At 37.4% G+C, this 15,183-nt stretch overlaps 2 protein-coding genes across 2 annotated transcripts in view; both read left to right on the top strand.

Moving 5' to 3' along the window:
• The window catches only part of LOC593057 (cytoplasmic dynein 1 heavy chain 1), a 65,452-nt gene extending 63,933 nt beyond the window's left edge, over positions 1-1,519 (top strand). Inside the window, exon 91 of the mRNA XM_030998830.1 lies at positions 465-1,519. Within this exon, the coding sequence (XP_030854690.1) occupies positions 465-605 (141 nt within the window). The 3' untranslated portion in view covers positions 606-1,519. The remainder of the gene's footprint in view (positions 1-464) is intronic.
• A 7,070-nt stretch (positions 1,520-8,589) lies between these two features.
• Positions 8,590-14,892, top strand: LOC585652 (alpha-ketoglutarate-dependent dioxygenase alkB homolog 6). The gene is made up of 7 exons (XM_785473.5): positions 8,590-8,716; positions 9,726-9,794; positions 10,422-10,482; positions 11,060-11,106; positions 11,561-11,665; positions 12,093-12,203; positions 12,586-14,892. The coding sequence occupies exons 1-7, from the start codon at positions 8,657-8,659 to the stop codon at positions 12,868-12,870; spliced, it is 738 nt and encodes a 245-aa protein (XP_790566.4). The 5' UTR covers positions 8,590-8,656; the 3' UTR covers positions 12,871-14,892.
• The last annotated feature ends 291 nt before the right edge of the window (positions 14,893-15,183 follow it).

Raw genomic sequence — 15,183 nt, forward strand, 5'->3', positions numbered from 1 at the left:
TTATCTGATCTGACTTTAGCTTATCTGACTTACACTAATCTGTTTAAAAAAAAATTGTTTTAATTACTCTTAAAGCAACATGCTATCAAGGTTCGTTTCCTTTGAAATTTGTCAGATTTTCTAATACATTTTTTTTAGATTTAAAGAGAAGTACATTTTATTTTGTTTTCCTCTACATCCTGTTGAATATGTAGCCAGTGTGATATGGCACTGTCATGGTTATACCTCGATCACACAGACTCCAACCGACCAGTTAGTGGCCATTGGTAGTGAAGTCTTTAGATCAATCTCTTGTAAATCTCTTGTCGGTCTTGTTTAATGACTGAGGTATTAGTACACGAGGTGTAGTTTTCAAATGTATGTGATTAGCTACCATATGTGTATGTCAACTATGTCTCCTAAAATGTTTGTTAACCTCTTTTCTATATAATTTTTCTTCAATGTTTTGTTCTTGTCGTTCTCAGGTGAAGCTGCCTGTCTACTTGAACCAGACCCGGGCTGATCTTCTCTTCACCCTTGACATGACCATGGGCGGAGATTCTAAAAGTGAACTCATTTTCTACGAGAGGGGTGTGGCCCTCCTGTGCTCTGGTCTCTCTGCTTAAAAGAGACGACACAAACCTTCAACAAATATTATCTTACTCTTTCTTCTATTTTGCTTCCCTTCTCTTTTTTTCCTTTTTCATTCTCTGTCACTCTGTCCTGCTCCCATTCAACAATGTTTATGGAATTGTTGTGACAGATAAAGGAGTGATAATTTGCGTATGTGGATAATGAATATGATTACTTGAGCACTCTTTGATAACGAGAGTCACATGAAATATGTAAGCAGGAATATAATACTTTATTCTAGTCTTACCATTGATTTCTATGTAGTTTTGGGATGCATCCATCGGATGTTATAGTTCGGAATTAACGTCATATCTGTCTGTTCTCATTTTCCTCCTTATTATTATCTAAACTTGTACAACATCACCCATAAGTGTTAAAAACATATGTTAAAGTAACATTGGTAAAGACTGTCTTATCCACTGATGATTTGAACAAAATTTAAAACATGTCAAAGAAAATATCAAGATGTTGTGAAAAGGTAAAATTAAGAAGATGTTAAGAAAAAAAGAAAAAAATTATGGTAGTTTTATGATTTTTCTCAGCTGAGATGTTGAGTATGTGCATGTGATTTTGATCTTAAAAGATTATCTTAGTAGAATAGGACTATGCTCTTTATTAACTATTACTAAACTAAACTATCAATTGTTTTTGTTTGATGTGTAGAAGTATGCTGTGACAGATTTGGCAGAATTATTTACTTCAAATTCTTGAATAAACAATTTAAAATATCAGGATCTTATATCTATATCATTCTAGATAATACTATAGGATTTATGATTATGACATGAAGCAAGGTCTTTGCTTGTAATTAATACCAATTTGTGACCATTGTATGAATTGTTCTTTGTAAGTGTTTATATAGACATTGAACCATGATTTTATCCATATTGAAAGAGTGAAAAAAAAAAGAAAAAAAGTTTTACCCTTCGGTATAGTAACAGAATTATGTAGTTTGTTTAATTTCAACATATGTAATAGTGCTTTAATGGACATTCAATTTATCCATGTGAGAGTGTCTCATCCAATTGAAAGTGAAATGGGCTTCAGTTCTTGCTTAAATGTTTGAAGTTTTCGACTTATAGATTACTTTTAATGAGCAATTTTTTTTTTCTCTTTTCCTCATACGAGGCACTTTATTACTTTGTATCATTTTAACAACATTGCATATAGAGTTTAATTACAATATATATATATATATATATATATATGCACAATCAACAAACTGATATAATAAAATAGGGGAAACATAAGGAAAGTGGAAGGGAAAGATCAAGGCATGAATATAAATGCGTTAAAGGTTCAACTATGAAAGATTCATCTTGATATTACTTATTAATTGTTCTTGGTTTCTGTATTGCCAATTGACATAAAACATAAAATCGCTTTTGAAAGTCATCCGAATTGAATGACTATTGAAGGATTAATGAGCAATTATAATTGCTTTGCTGTGAATCTTATTTCCAAGTGTTGCATTTAATGTGTAGAAATATAGAAATGAATGGAATGTTACTCATAAGTATTGACTGAACAGATACAATTTTTCACACGACTAGAAACAACTTATCCTCATCAAATTTTGATTTATTTCACCAAGTTACATGAATGCATGATGCATCATTTTTCTTGAAATAAATGTGAAGACAAAATCTCATCATTTAAAAAATTAGAAACTGTCATCATGAATACAATAATTCATTCTAAAATTTAAGAGTACCAGGTAGATTTAAGTTTATGACATTGCTTTGGTGAATGTATTGCTTGCTATTAAAAAGTAGAATTTGTGGTAGTCCAATTATTGTTTGACTTGTTTTTATTTTCAATTACCAAAGTGAGGCGTTCATATAATTATGAAAAGGCAAAAAATCACCATGGATCGTTCCCAATGATCGTTCCTAAGATAAAGGAAACGATGTTGCTGATGCTGATGGTATAGGTGATCATGATGGTGACCATGGTGTTGATGATTATAAAATCTTTGATGTTGGTGATGATGCTGCTGATGATAATGGTGATGATTATGATATTTATGATGTTTACTTGATGAGGTAATCCCTGAAGCAGCTTTTCCAAGCTATACTGGGATGGGATGTGTTGTGACAGCAGGTGAAGGTGCAGACAACAAAAGGGTGTACAATTGCTTTATACAATAAAATAGTGACGTGCAAGTAAAAATAATCATGCTGCTATATGGTTTACAGCATTCTGGAACCTACAGGAGGTTCCAACCCTCTGATGACAGGGAGGGCGGTCATCTGGAAAGCAGCAACTGTTGGGGCAGTAACTGCAGTGAATGGTAGTTGATTCCAGATGCGAATGGTGCGGGGGTAAAATGAGTACTTGTAGGAGTCGATTGTTGCCTCAGGAACAGAGAGCTTGAGTGTGTGGTCTCTTCTGCTGATGTATGTAGCTTTGGTTATGAGGTGAGGAAGACAAATGTTGACTAGCTGGTGGTGTATTTTAAAGAGCATGGTGCTTTGTGCTAGAAGACGACGTGTGTGCAGTTTATCCCATCCCAGCTGGGAAACAAGCCCTGTAGCTGACGTGGATCTTCGGTAGTCGCGGAAGACAAAACGAGCAGCTGTTTTCTGTACCCTTTCCAGACCTTCGGCAGCACCAGAAGTGTGGGGGTTCCAGGCTTCAGCGCCATACTCTAGCTGCGGTCGAACCAGGACTGTGTATGCTCTTGACTTCACATCCTTGGTGCATGGTGACAGGGTTCTCCGCAGCAACCCAAGGGTTTTGTTGGCCTTGTTCAGTAGGAGTTGGCAGTGTGTATTCCATCGAAGGTCCTTGGTTACAGTTACCCCGAGATACTTGTACTTGTCTATCCTGGGTATTATCTCGTCGGAAATCTGGTAGTCATGCTGTATTGGTGTTCTTTTCCTCGTGATGGTAAGGGAGGCGCACTTCTTGACATTGAAAGCCATGAACCATTTCGCTGACCAGTCAGACAAGGTTTGAAGGTCTTTCTGAAGGATGGAGGTGTCATTCTTAGTGTGAATTTCTCTGTAGATCACACTATCGTCAGCAAAAAGGCGCATCTTGGACTGGATATTTGCAGTGATGTCGTTGATGTACAGCAAAAAGAGGGCTGGTCCGATCACTGAACCTTGAGGTACCCCAGAGGTAACAGGCATCCAAGATGACCGGGAGCCCTTGACAACAACTGCTTGCTGCCTGTTGGAAAGTAGCGACATAGTCCAATGTAATGTGTCTCCTCTTATGCCATAATGCTCGAGCTTGGTCTGCAAGTGGCGATGAGGTACTCGGTCGAAAGCTTTCTGGAAGTCAAGGAAGATGACATCTGTTTGGCCTCTGCATTGTAAGGTGTGTGCCCAATCCTGGGTAGCAGAGATGAGTTGTGTGGTGGTGGAAAGTTTCTGCCGAAATCCATGTTGGTCATCTACCAGGATGTTGTTGGCAGCTACATGTTTCGAGATATGGCTGAGTACTATGTGTTCCATTAGCTTGCTGCAGATGCAGGTCAAGGAAATAGGCCTGTAATTTCCTGGATCACACTTATCACCGGTCTTGTGGATGGGTGTTACCAATGCATGCTGCCATTCAGCTGGAACAGTGCCAGAGTTGTAGCTCTGCTGAAAAAGGAATCCTAAGGCAGGAGCAATCTCGTCAGCTACAAGCTTGAGGAGTTTAGGTGGAAGTTCGTCTGGCCCACAAGCTTTGGATGGGTTGAGATTTGACAGCTGCTTTGCCACACCAGGACGATGAATGTGTAGATGGCCGATATCAGGAAAGTGTGAGGAACCTTCCATACGAGCATTACAAACCTGTTGGTTGGTGAATACCGAGTGGAAGAAGGAGTTGAGACACTCTGCTTTGTCTTTGTTGGTCGTGTGGATGCCTTTGTCAGATCTAAGCGATGGGATTTCCATATTCTCAGTCCGACACTGCTTGACATAGGACCAGAAGGTCTTGGGGTTCCCTTGCAGACTGTTCCCTATGATGTTGTTCACGTAATCGTGGTGTGCTTGGTGAACTAGTTTCGCTACCACGTTGCGGTGCTGTCTGAAAGCATTCCATTTTGACGTACTGGGGTTTCTACGGGCTTTCTTAAAAAGCCTATCACGCTTCCTCATTTTTCGTTTGAGGTCGGTGGTGATCCACGGAAGGTGTCGCCGGGATTTGCTCATCTTTGATGGTATCAGATCCTCCATACACTTCTTGAGGAACACAGATATCCTGTTCCAATTCTCATCTACAGTTTGGAGCTCTGGAGATGAAAGGAAGAAATCGATTGAAAACTTTTCAACAGTTTCTTTAATGATCTGGTGGTCTGCTCGGTGGAATTGGTAGATCTTCCTGGGAGGGGCACGGGCTGTTTTCGGATTTCCTGAGAAGACAAAGGACACAATGTTGTGGTCTGATATGCCAGGATGAATGGATACATCTGTAATGAGGCCAGGGTTGGACGTCAAAAGAAGATCCAGGATGTTACTAGACGCAGGACGGGTTACATCCCTTACCAGTTGTGTCAGTGAGAATTCCAATAAGGTGTCAAGCAAAAGTTGATGGATGCTTGCACGGTTTGGATTGGTCAGTGAGCAGGATTCCCAATCGATGTCTGGAAGATTGAAATCTCCTCCAATGATGATGTTAGGGTGACTTCTTCTGTGTTTAGTCATAACCTTAGCGATGGAGAGTTGGAGTTCCTCAAGGTCTTGCTTTCCGTTACTTGGGGGACGGTAAAAGCTGGCTATAAATAGTGGCTTTGCGTTGGTGAATTGTAAGTTACACCAGATGATTTCACTATTTGAGTTGAACTCCGGACAGTTGGTTAAGATGAGAGACTCATGCACTGCTACAAAGACACCACCCCCACGGTCGTTTCGATCTTTCCGGAATACTGTGTAATTTCTAGGAAATACACTGTAAGTAGGGGTTGTCTCGTCAAGTTTAGATTCGCAACCAAGGATCACATCTGGCTTGTGATGACTAATCAATGCTTGGAATTGAGAGTACTTCGCAGAACTTTTAAGACCATTGCAATTGATAATGACGCCCTTCAGGATCTTCCTGCGGTTTTTAGATGGTGAGAAGTGAGGGCGTGGTGGTAGCCTCGATGCATGACCAGATGACGCTGAAGTTGGTGTTGACGTCTGACAATGATATTGAGCATCATCGGTTGTGTCGCTGATGCTTAATGACTCAAACTGATTGCTTGTGGAGAGGCTGGCATTGCTGCTGAGGGAAGCTGCTGTTTCTGCATTTATGCTATGACATCTGCAGCAGACCCACGAGAACCTGTTGAGTCTGGCAAGGACTTCATATGATTGCTCAGAAATACCATTGCATGTAATATGGCACCACATGTTGCAGTTATCACAGAGAAGAGCTTGGTCGTTGTCCGTGACATTCGCATTACAAACAGCGCATGGGAATGTGTCTATTGGCCCCGGGTTTCGCTCGACTTGGCCGCTTAAGAGTAGTAGAATAGCGAGATGACTAGCAGAGCGAAGATTCAGCACACTGGTTGAATTTCTCTTATACTGAAATGCTTGAAGAAGTAGCAATGTGCTTGATTTGCATACAAGGTGCACGTCTGCTTGAGGGCAGAGAGAGGTATCCAATGAGCGAAATTCATGCTCATGATGAATATCCTGCGGAAAGAATGGCTTAATTATCAGTAAGCCTGTGCTAGCAATAATCAAGAAGACCATGATGACAGGATGTTTCCATGATGAGATCATGGCTGGAGGAATATGTCTACCCATGCTAGATGTAGAATGATATGATGTTGCATACAAATGTACAATGTACAATGCAAGTCGATAATATACACTGTTACTGACCGGGATACATGAAGTTGGACTACTTTTGTACTACTATTTACTAATACTAAGTACTATTGTAGCAATCTCAGTCTAGTCTCAAAAAACCAGCATTAAGTCAAATTTATGACAGCTTCTCACTTCAAGTCAAGATCAATTATGCTCTCAGACTTGCCATCACTCTCATGAACATCATAGAAGCGAAGAAGGAAATGAAATCGATACTTGCAGAAGACTTGCAGAAGTTGGCTTGTGGATGTCAGTTACCAACACAAGAGGTAGTATGTGGGGCTGGTAAATCCATTTGCTTACTGTGCAAAGTTGAGAAGCTAGATTGAAATCTGCAGATTTTTGCAGATTTTCACGATGACAACCCAGAATTGTCAATTAAAATTGATTTAATGTGTTCACAAGGATATTGGCAGTTAGCTAATCATGTGATTACACAAGACAAGCATTCAAAAGCAGAATTTAAATGAAATTTTTGGCAGAGAATTTGGGAGTGCAACAATCACCCCTGCTGACACAACACAATCCTCAATGTTGATGATAATGCTCCTTTTCATGATGGCTTATAAACACATTTTCTTTACTCAACTGAAAATAATAATATGATTTAATTGAATACTTAGAAAATGAACATTGTCACTGAATTCCAGTTTTTGATATCTTCCGAGAGTTGCTACGCATCATCAGATCACATAATTTAAGAGGAGAATACAAAAATAAAAAAAATATGGGCGTAAGATTTGTTTCATATATGTTTACTTGTATTCATTTTCGTTTTTATCTTCCTCATTTCTTGTTTTTTCTGTCCTCCCTCCTTCCTCTACTCCTCTTCTGTTTCCTCCCAAGTCTCCTCTATGCTGCCCCCCCCCCCCCCCATTAAAGCTCCTTTTCCCTCTTCTTTCCTCTTCTTCCCTCTTTGAGAAAAATGGCAAGGGGTTAGCCCATCATTTTTGGCCACAATTTGAACAGTTTCAAAAAGGCCTCTTTTCATCTGTGGAAGGTGTCTATGACCCCTGTTCATTAAAAATATGTTATTGTAGATAAATTTGTGAAATGTGGAAAAATGCCCCTTTTCTTAAGAAAATTGGTAAGGGGTTAGCCCACCATTTTTGGAAAAAATTTGAAGTTTCATGGGGAACCAACGGGTATTGCTATTGCATTGTTTGCTATACAGAGGGCACATATAGCTACAAGTTATGCAGTCCTGCTTTAACATAGTCACTGGATTCTTCCAAGAGTTCCTACATGCCACAAGCATCATCAGATTACATAATTTAGAAGGGATCATAAAATAGAATATGCCGGGCCTAAGGTTTGTTCAATTTTTGTAATTATGATATGTCAGAGATGGGATGGTTACTATAGTATTCGTTTTGTTTTATATTTTTCTTTTTCTGCCTTTTCATCTCCTCTCCTTGATCTTCTCCCTTTATTCTCCCTTTACTCCTCCTTCCTCTACTCCCACTTCCTCTACTCCCCCTAATCCGTCTGATTCGGCCCCATTCTCTTTTAATCCGTCTCCTCCCATTTTCGCTCCTTCTCCTTGCTCCTTTTTCCTCTTCTTTCTCCCTTTTTTCTCCCTTTTCTCCCTTATTTCTCCCTTATTTCTCCCTTATTTCTCCCTTTTTTCTCCCTTTTTTCTCCCTTTTTTCTCCCTTTTTTCTCCCTTTTTTCTCCCCTTTTTCTCCCTTTTTTCTCCCTTTTTTCTCCCTTTTTTTCTCCCTTTTTTCTCCCTTTTTTCTCCCTTTTTTCTCCCTTTTTTCTCCCTTTTTTCTCCCTTTTTTCTCCCTTTTTTCTCCCTTTTTTCTCCCTTTTTTCTCCCTTTTTATGGTACAAGCAGAGTCCAGAGGCATATACTTTTTATGAAAAATAAATTGAAGTTAAATCGGCGTTGGGTCAGACATTAACTTTTGACCAATGACCGTGTCCTGACCACGCGGTGTATGGATACACTCTGGTCTTCATCTCGGCAGAAACTTAGTCTTTGTCCAAAGTAGCTGAAATAATTGTATTAAAATATATAATTCAATCACCTGCCACCTGAATTGTTTTTACCAAGGTTAAACTTTGATTTTGAAGCATAGATATTTCATTTTAGATTGTGTTTTCTAAAGCTTCTAATAACGTCAAAATATGGCATGGTAATAATTTTACCATAGTCAATTCAAAAGCTAGTCTGGAATGCAGCAACGTGAACTGAAGATAGGACTTGGGAGCAGACGAAAATAAATATTATAACACAGAAAATGGACCCTTTATCAACGTCTGAAGGTGGAATTTCTTTAGAGAAATATAGAGTGAAGAATGTATGTATGATTCATATTCGAATATTTGACAATATACTGAAATATCGAACCATCTCATGTGGAAAGTTAATGAATTATTGAATAATTTACTACAACATAGTCCCATGCATTGAGTTTCGGGTATTATTAGCAGCTATTTTGATAGTCCGAAAATTTCTGTCTCTTTCGTTCTTTAGCCTCTTATTTGAGTAGGGGTCGGCTCCTCTCTTTAGAGACGGAAGCCGACCATAGGGTCTGCTCTGCAAAATCGGCAGCATGAATCCGACCACCAAATTCCATCCAAAATTTTGGACTACCGTAAATGTCACTTTAGCGGATTCATATCCGATGCATTTATTTTTGAAAATTAGGCCGACCCTACCCAAATATAAGAGGCTAACAAAGTTACGAACGAAAGAGACAGAAATTTTCGGTCCACTATTTTGATTGTATAGGAAAGGTGTAACTTTTGTTGGATGACTCTTGAGATCAATTCAAGTCAATTTATAGGAAACAAAATTAATGTGAAGTGGATGATTGAGTGCTGATCATTTTTAATGGAACTTGTTTTTTCTCCAATTTAGATTTTAGTCTAGACCTATGAAATAACTGGTCTTTCTAGAAAAGACTAGTCCTAGGTCTAGATTTCAATTATGAAGATGGATTCCCGACTCTGGCTCTAGAGTCTAGTGTACTAGACATATCTAGGTCCATGTTGAAATAAGAATTTATGAATGTGATACAAAGATTACAAAGTAGAGGAAGAAATGTGTCAAAATCAGCATTAGAATTATGTTTCCTTGCTTAATAAATAACTCCCTAGACAGCTCACTTGATTAGTGTGATGTGTACTAGAATGTGTTTTTTCTAAGAAATGTTTTTTGTATTAATTTTATATTTTTTAAAGTAATTTTTTAATGACTGAACAAAAATCTGATTTAAAAGTCTTTGCTTTGCTTACAGCTTCATGTGTGTACCGGGTATTCATTTTTTATTAATATTTATCAATTGTTTCTTTTCCTTTTTATAGGCTCCAGATGTGGCATACTACATTCCAGATTTTGTTACAGAACAAGAAGGCAAATATCTCTTGAATCAGGTAAATCTATTTTGTAACTCTTTAAATAGTGCTTCTCTGGAAACAGCATTGATTCCTATATGATTAAATTAAAGTAAGTAAATAATTTTTTGTAGCTAGACTTCCTATTTTCGCAAAAGAGCAGGGAAAATCAATTTTTATAAACAAATGGGATATATTGGTAAATGTACCCAGTATACAATTAAAAAAATCCTTCTTCCGGATAGGACTGAATGTAATCAGCCAAGTGTACAAGTTTACAAGTGTCCCTCGCGTTGAGAGTAAAATAACAACTCTTTATATGCCACACAAATATTCTGCCTATGCCTCATTGTCTTTATCATGGGATAGATATGGTTAACTCTTTTTAGTGTTATTGTGCTGCACAAAGCAATCAACTCCTGTCAATTAGTTTCTATTATTTAGTGCAAAATTGCATGTGTGGAAAACGAGTGACGATGCAGAGAGGTAGTATAGGCAACCAAAGTGTTAAAATATAATGACACCGTTACTTCCTTCAACTCTAAGTAATATCTTGTAAATGGGTTCTGATGATCACAGCTCTCTTGATTTCTGTCTTTAACCTTATCTTGTCTTATTTGGATGAATGAAATGTTAACTAGTTAAAGTGATATTGTTTATGAACAGGTATATGCAGCCCCTAAACCAAAATGGACCCACCTGTCAAACAGACGTCTCCAAAACTGGGGTAAATCTTATCAGCTCATTTTATTTTCTGCTCGTTTTCTTTTCTATTCTATTCTTTTAGAAAGAAAAAGACCTACCGGTAGTTATTACAGGTGCTCCATTTGTTGCTAGATATTTGATACATGTTTAAAATGATAAAAAAAGAGAGGTTGTTAAAACAAATAAAAAATAAACTATTAAAGTTAAATAGACTGCATGAAGAAGTCCACTTGTTTCAATTGTGTGTATGTAGAGGAGAAAATAGCTGTTATCTCAAATTAAAATCTAGACATATTGGTTCTTGCCTCACTTCTGATAGTACAAATTCATAGATTTGATTCATACGATGATACACTGTATGTATGTTAGAATTAATCAAAATGTATTAGAATGAGTAGATACATGCACACAGTAGCCAGTGGGCACAAAGAGTTTATCTATGGAACCATGGGACTCCTTTTTTTGTGTGTGTCACACCCCCCCCCCCCCCCCCACCTCAAGTCTTTTATGCAAGTGAAGACTTGTATTCCATATGACATCCTAGATATAAAATGTGTATTTACTTTACACCATGCTCCTTTTGTTCTGTTTCCTTGAAGGTGGTCTACCTCATCCAAAAGGAATGATTGCAGAGGGATTGCCAAAGGTATTGATCTGTTGAACATTGCAATTATAAATTCTGATTGTATTATAATGACATTCTTGCTGTGAATTTAGGATGAATTTATTATATTTTTGTGGGGTTCTTGTATTGTGGCTTTCGTGACTTTGATTTATTTATTTATTCTGATATCAAGACTTGCTGTCAGCTTTGTATCTCATTTTTATGAATTAATTTGAAGGCTTTAGATGTGTGGGGACTATGAAGTAGTCATACTGTGCACTGCATGTCACACACTTTGAACTAGCTGTGAATAAAGACAAATCAAAACTCAAAGTTGTGTTATAATTGTAATGCTGCATTGAGTTCAGTTTCTTATAATATGCAAAGGATATTTTGTGGTGCTTTTTTCTTCCTAATGTTTCCTTCTATCTGACTTCTATAATTTTTTTTGTATGCTATATGTTATGTATCTCTCATTTATTCCTTGTCTTTTCAGTGGCTGGATGTGTATGCTAAGAAGATTGCACGATTAGGTGTGTTTGGAGATCATATACCAAACCATGTCCTTGTCAATGAATACCAACCCGGCCAAGGAATTATGGTAAATAAAGTTATTGTATGAGAAATTCAAAGTTTGCATTGGAGTTTTTAAAAGAGTGTCTATAGTAATGGTTCAAATTGATTACCGGTATGTGATATAAATGTCCATTAATATGTCAAGAAATATAAGATACATGTAGAACAGAAAAATACCATTCCCATTTGTGTATACCGGGGGTATGTGTTTTTTTTGTTTTTGTTTTTTTTCATGCCGAGAGAGATTTTCCTTAGTTGATGTATGAAAAAAGTGTGTGTAGTAATTATAATCCTGTTTTTGATTGGAAAGACAATATCAACATTGCATCATCAAAGTTGCCACTCTAAAATCCCATGTCTGTATTATTTGCATAATTTTCATTTGGACCTAGAGCTGCTGACATGAAGTTAGAGAAGATTGAGTTGATATTCCCTTTAATGTTCCATTGTAGCCCCATGAAGATGGGCCACTCTTCCACCCAGTTGTAACGACTATCAGCCTTGGTTCACACACATTCCTAGACTTCTACAAAAGGAGAGAGGAGAATGATGCAGATTCTCAGGTTTGAATAAGAACTACTTTCTTTTTCAACAGGATAGGGTGACATCAGAATATGAATGTATTTTAATGAGCTGAATTTTCTTTGTGAATTGCTTGTAGAGTTAGGATTATAAAAGTATCATTTAGCATGTCTGAAGTACAAATTACCTTATGGCAGAGGAAACATGTGAGGTGAGATAAACTTCCTGTTGGTGCAATTTTACATTTATTCATCATGAAGTTCTCCTTATTGGTGAAAAAAGGTAAATTTCTCCAAACATCTGAATAAACTATCGGTATATAGAATATACGACCAACCAAATAACTAATGACGTGAAGTGTGAGCTACTGAAAGCACTGCAATGATGCTATTGTTAATTTCCTCTTTACTTTTATGTCATCAGCCATCGTTGGAGGAAGCGACAAGCAACAAGCAGGATCTCAATGAGCCATTCCTTTCCCTCCTGCTGGAGCCATATAGCCTCCTGATCCTGCAGGACTCCATGTACACCGGTCACCTTCATGGTATAGCGGAGAGGACAGCAGATGTGACCGCCTCCACAGTGGCCAATCTAAGTGCCACTGGATACCGAGTAGAGCAGGAGATTGAAAGGACTTGCAGGGTATCCCTAACCATTAGGTACTTCCCTAAAACACTGAAATTGAAATTGCAGTTTGGCAAGAGGTGATAAGATACCGGTACTCATCTTCTAAAAAAAGTGGAGCAAATTGTGTTTCATCAGAGACTTGTTGACAACAGCATTGAGGAAAACTGATCAAATGGTGCATCAGGAGCTAGTACCCATGCAACTAAATACTAAAAGGTATCTGGCATTATTAGTGCTGTTGATTTTCTCTGTCAATATGTTTATGGTATGTTTTCCTGATATCCAGACTGTCTTTAACCATTGGGGTCGACAGAACCTAAGTATTTTACCATCTCCAGGAAGAATCACTGTAAGTTTGACAGCTGCTAGATAAAGAATTACTGGTGCATGATCACATGCTTTCATTGTCCCTAGGTTTTACAACCACCAACTTTGGTCAAAGAACCTCAGAGCGGAAGATAGCCGCATGTTTGGGAGATACAAGGGACTTGTAGTTGCCCCTGAAGTTGGGATTGCGGTAATAAAATTACATGGAAGTGTTGTGTGCCAGTGATAGCTTGCATTGATAAGTAGACATGCATGTTATGAAGGATAGTGTGAAGTAAATAATTACATTGTATTATAAAGGGGAGATAAGTGATGATATAAACTCATTGTACATGTACCAGTAGATGTTCTGGTTATGCAAGCATGATGGTATAGACTTTGTCCCTGTACACAAGGATGTGGACTAACTTATTAGTTGTCACATTTTGATAAACAAAGAAGTGAAAGAGCACACATATAGATGTGTGTCATAAGAGTAACATATTGTTTTGAATGGGTTCATACAAGTTAATGGATTAGTAGTTTGTCTTTTATGAAAAAGAAAGATGTAGCATTGCATGGTAACTTGTAATTCACAAAATCCAAATACCGGTAGTACAAATTATGTTACTTTACATTCCTGAATCAAGCTTTGAATTTGTTTTCATGGTCTTAAAATGAAAGGTTAATATGAGAAAAATAGCATATACATAATGTAAAAACTATTCTGTGCCAAAATTATAAATGGATGACTAATTTATGTATCAGGGTTATATATTCTGTGAGTCATGACATTGCCATGGACAGAGGAAATAACACTTTGTTAAAAAAAAGGTATACCAATGAGCTGCATTGCACCAGGCCGGAGGTGAGAGAAAATAATCTCACCTCCCTGATTGCACATTCTCCTTCAACTTGGCTGGAAGAGGACCAATTAACACCCTACTTTAGAAAGTAGAGAACCCTAGCCAAAAATAACATTAACAGAGGCCTTGGCTAAATGGGATTATGTCAAACAAAGGGAGAATGAATGGGTGTGATAACCAGAGATTAATGTGTGAGGCTGCTGGAGCTTTTTGAGGATTATGTGTTTAATAGAAAGAAAAGCTATCAATCTGGGTGGAGTAATACCATGCATATCCTAGCTGGCACATAGTTTTTTGACTGAGATTTTGTTGTAATCCTTTCCTGGGCAGGGTCTCACGAAACAGCCATAAGTTTAAGTCCACATACATCACATTGTCGTGTGTCTAACAGGCAATGATATTTTCTGTCAAATTTTGTTTCATTTTTTTAGGTTAGGGAGAACACATTAATATTAATGTACTTCATTCAAATTGATTCCTTTAGTCTTTTCTTGTTAATTCATTGACTCATAAAAGGGAACACACCATTGCAATGAGTGCATATGGATTTGACTGAGTGGAATATGTAAAGAAATTATTATTCATCAGTGAAATCATTATCTGTTGGATTTGATTTTGAAGAGATAGAATCAATCTCCTTCCCTGGTGTGCATATGGGAACGTTCGATATTGCAACACCAGAAACTTTCACGATATGTTATAAAGGCATTCCATATTTTGCAGCATGAAACTCCAAAGAATCTGAATCACTCACAAAAAAATTGAAATTTCGTCTGCTGGAAATTTTCTGGTTATGCAATATACTATTCCCTGGTAAAGTCCATCCAAGCAATACACTCGTTTAAAAAAAAAAGCCATTTACAATGTACTTACAATGTACTTTTAACAATTAAATACTGTAATATCTAGAATGATTTTGTGTCAAACCAGATTGCCATTGTTTCACTTGTCTCTCTCGCATTCTTACCTTTCTCTCTTTTCCAAACTTTTAAAATTTGTATTATCTATTGGCAAACATGCTTTTGGATGTATCTAAAAAAAAAAGAAGTTTATTAGGCATAAAAACATTAAAAGGTGGGTCACCAATTTTTGCTTTTTAATAACAGAATGTTACTGCATATAATTGATTTTATGTAAGATAGATGGTCAAAATTATGACCTACTGGTAATAAATTATCTCGACCACACAGGACGTTATGTACCAATAAGTCTCAATGCCACA

The sequence above is a fragment of the Strongylocentrotus purpuratus genome, unplaced genomic scaffold (assembly GCF_000002235.5).
Source record: "Strongylocentrotus purpuratus isolate Spur 01 unplaced genomic scaffold, Spur_5.0 spur5_scaffold_5, whole genome shotgun sequence".
Taxonomy (NCBI): Eukaryota; Metazoa; Echinodermata; class Echinoidea; order Camarodonta; family Strongylocentrotidae; genus Strongylocentrotus; species Strongylocentrotus purpuratus.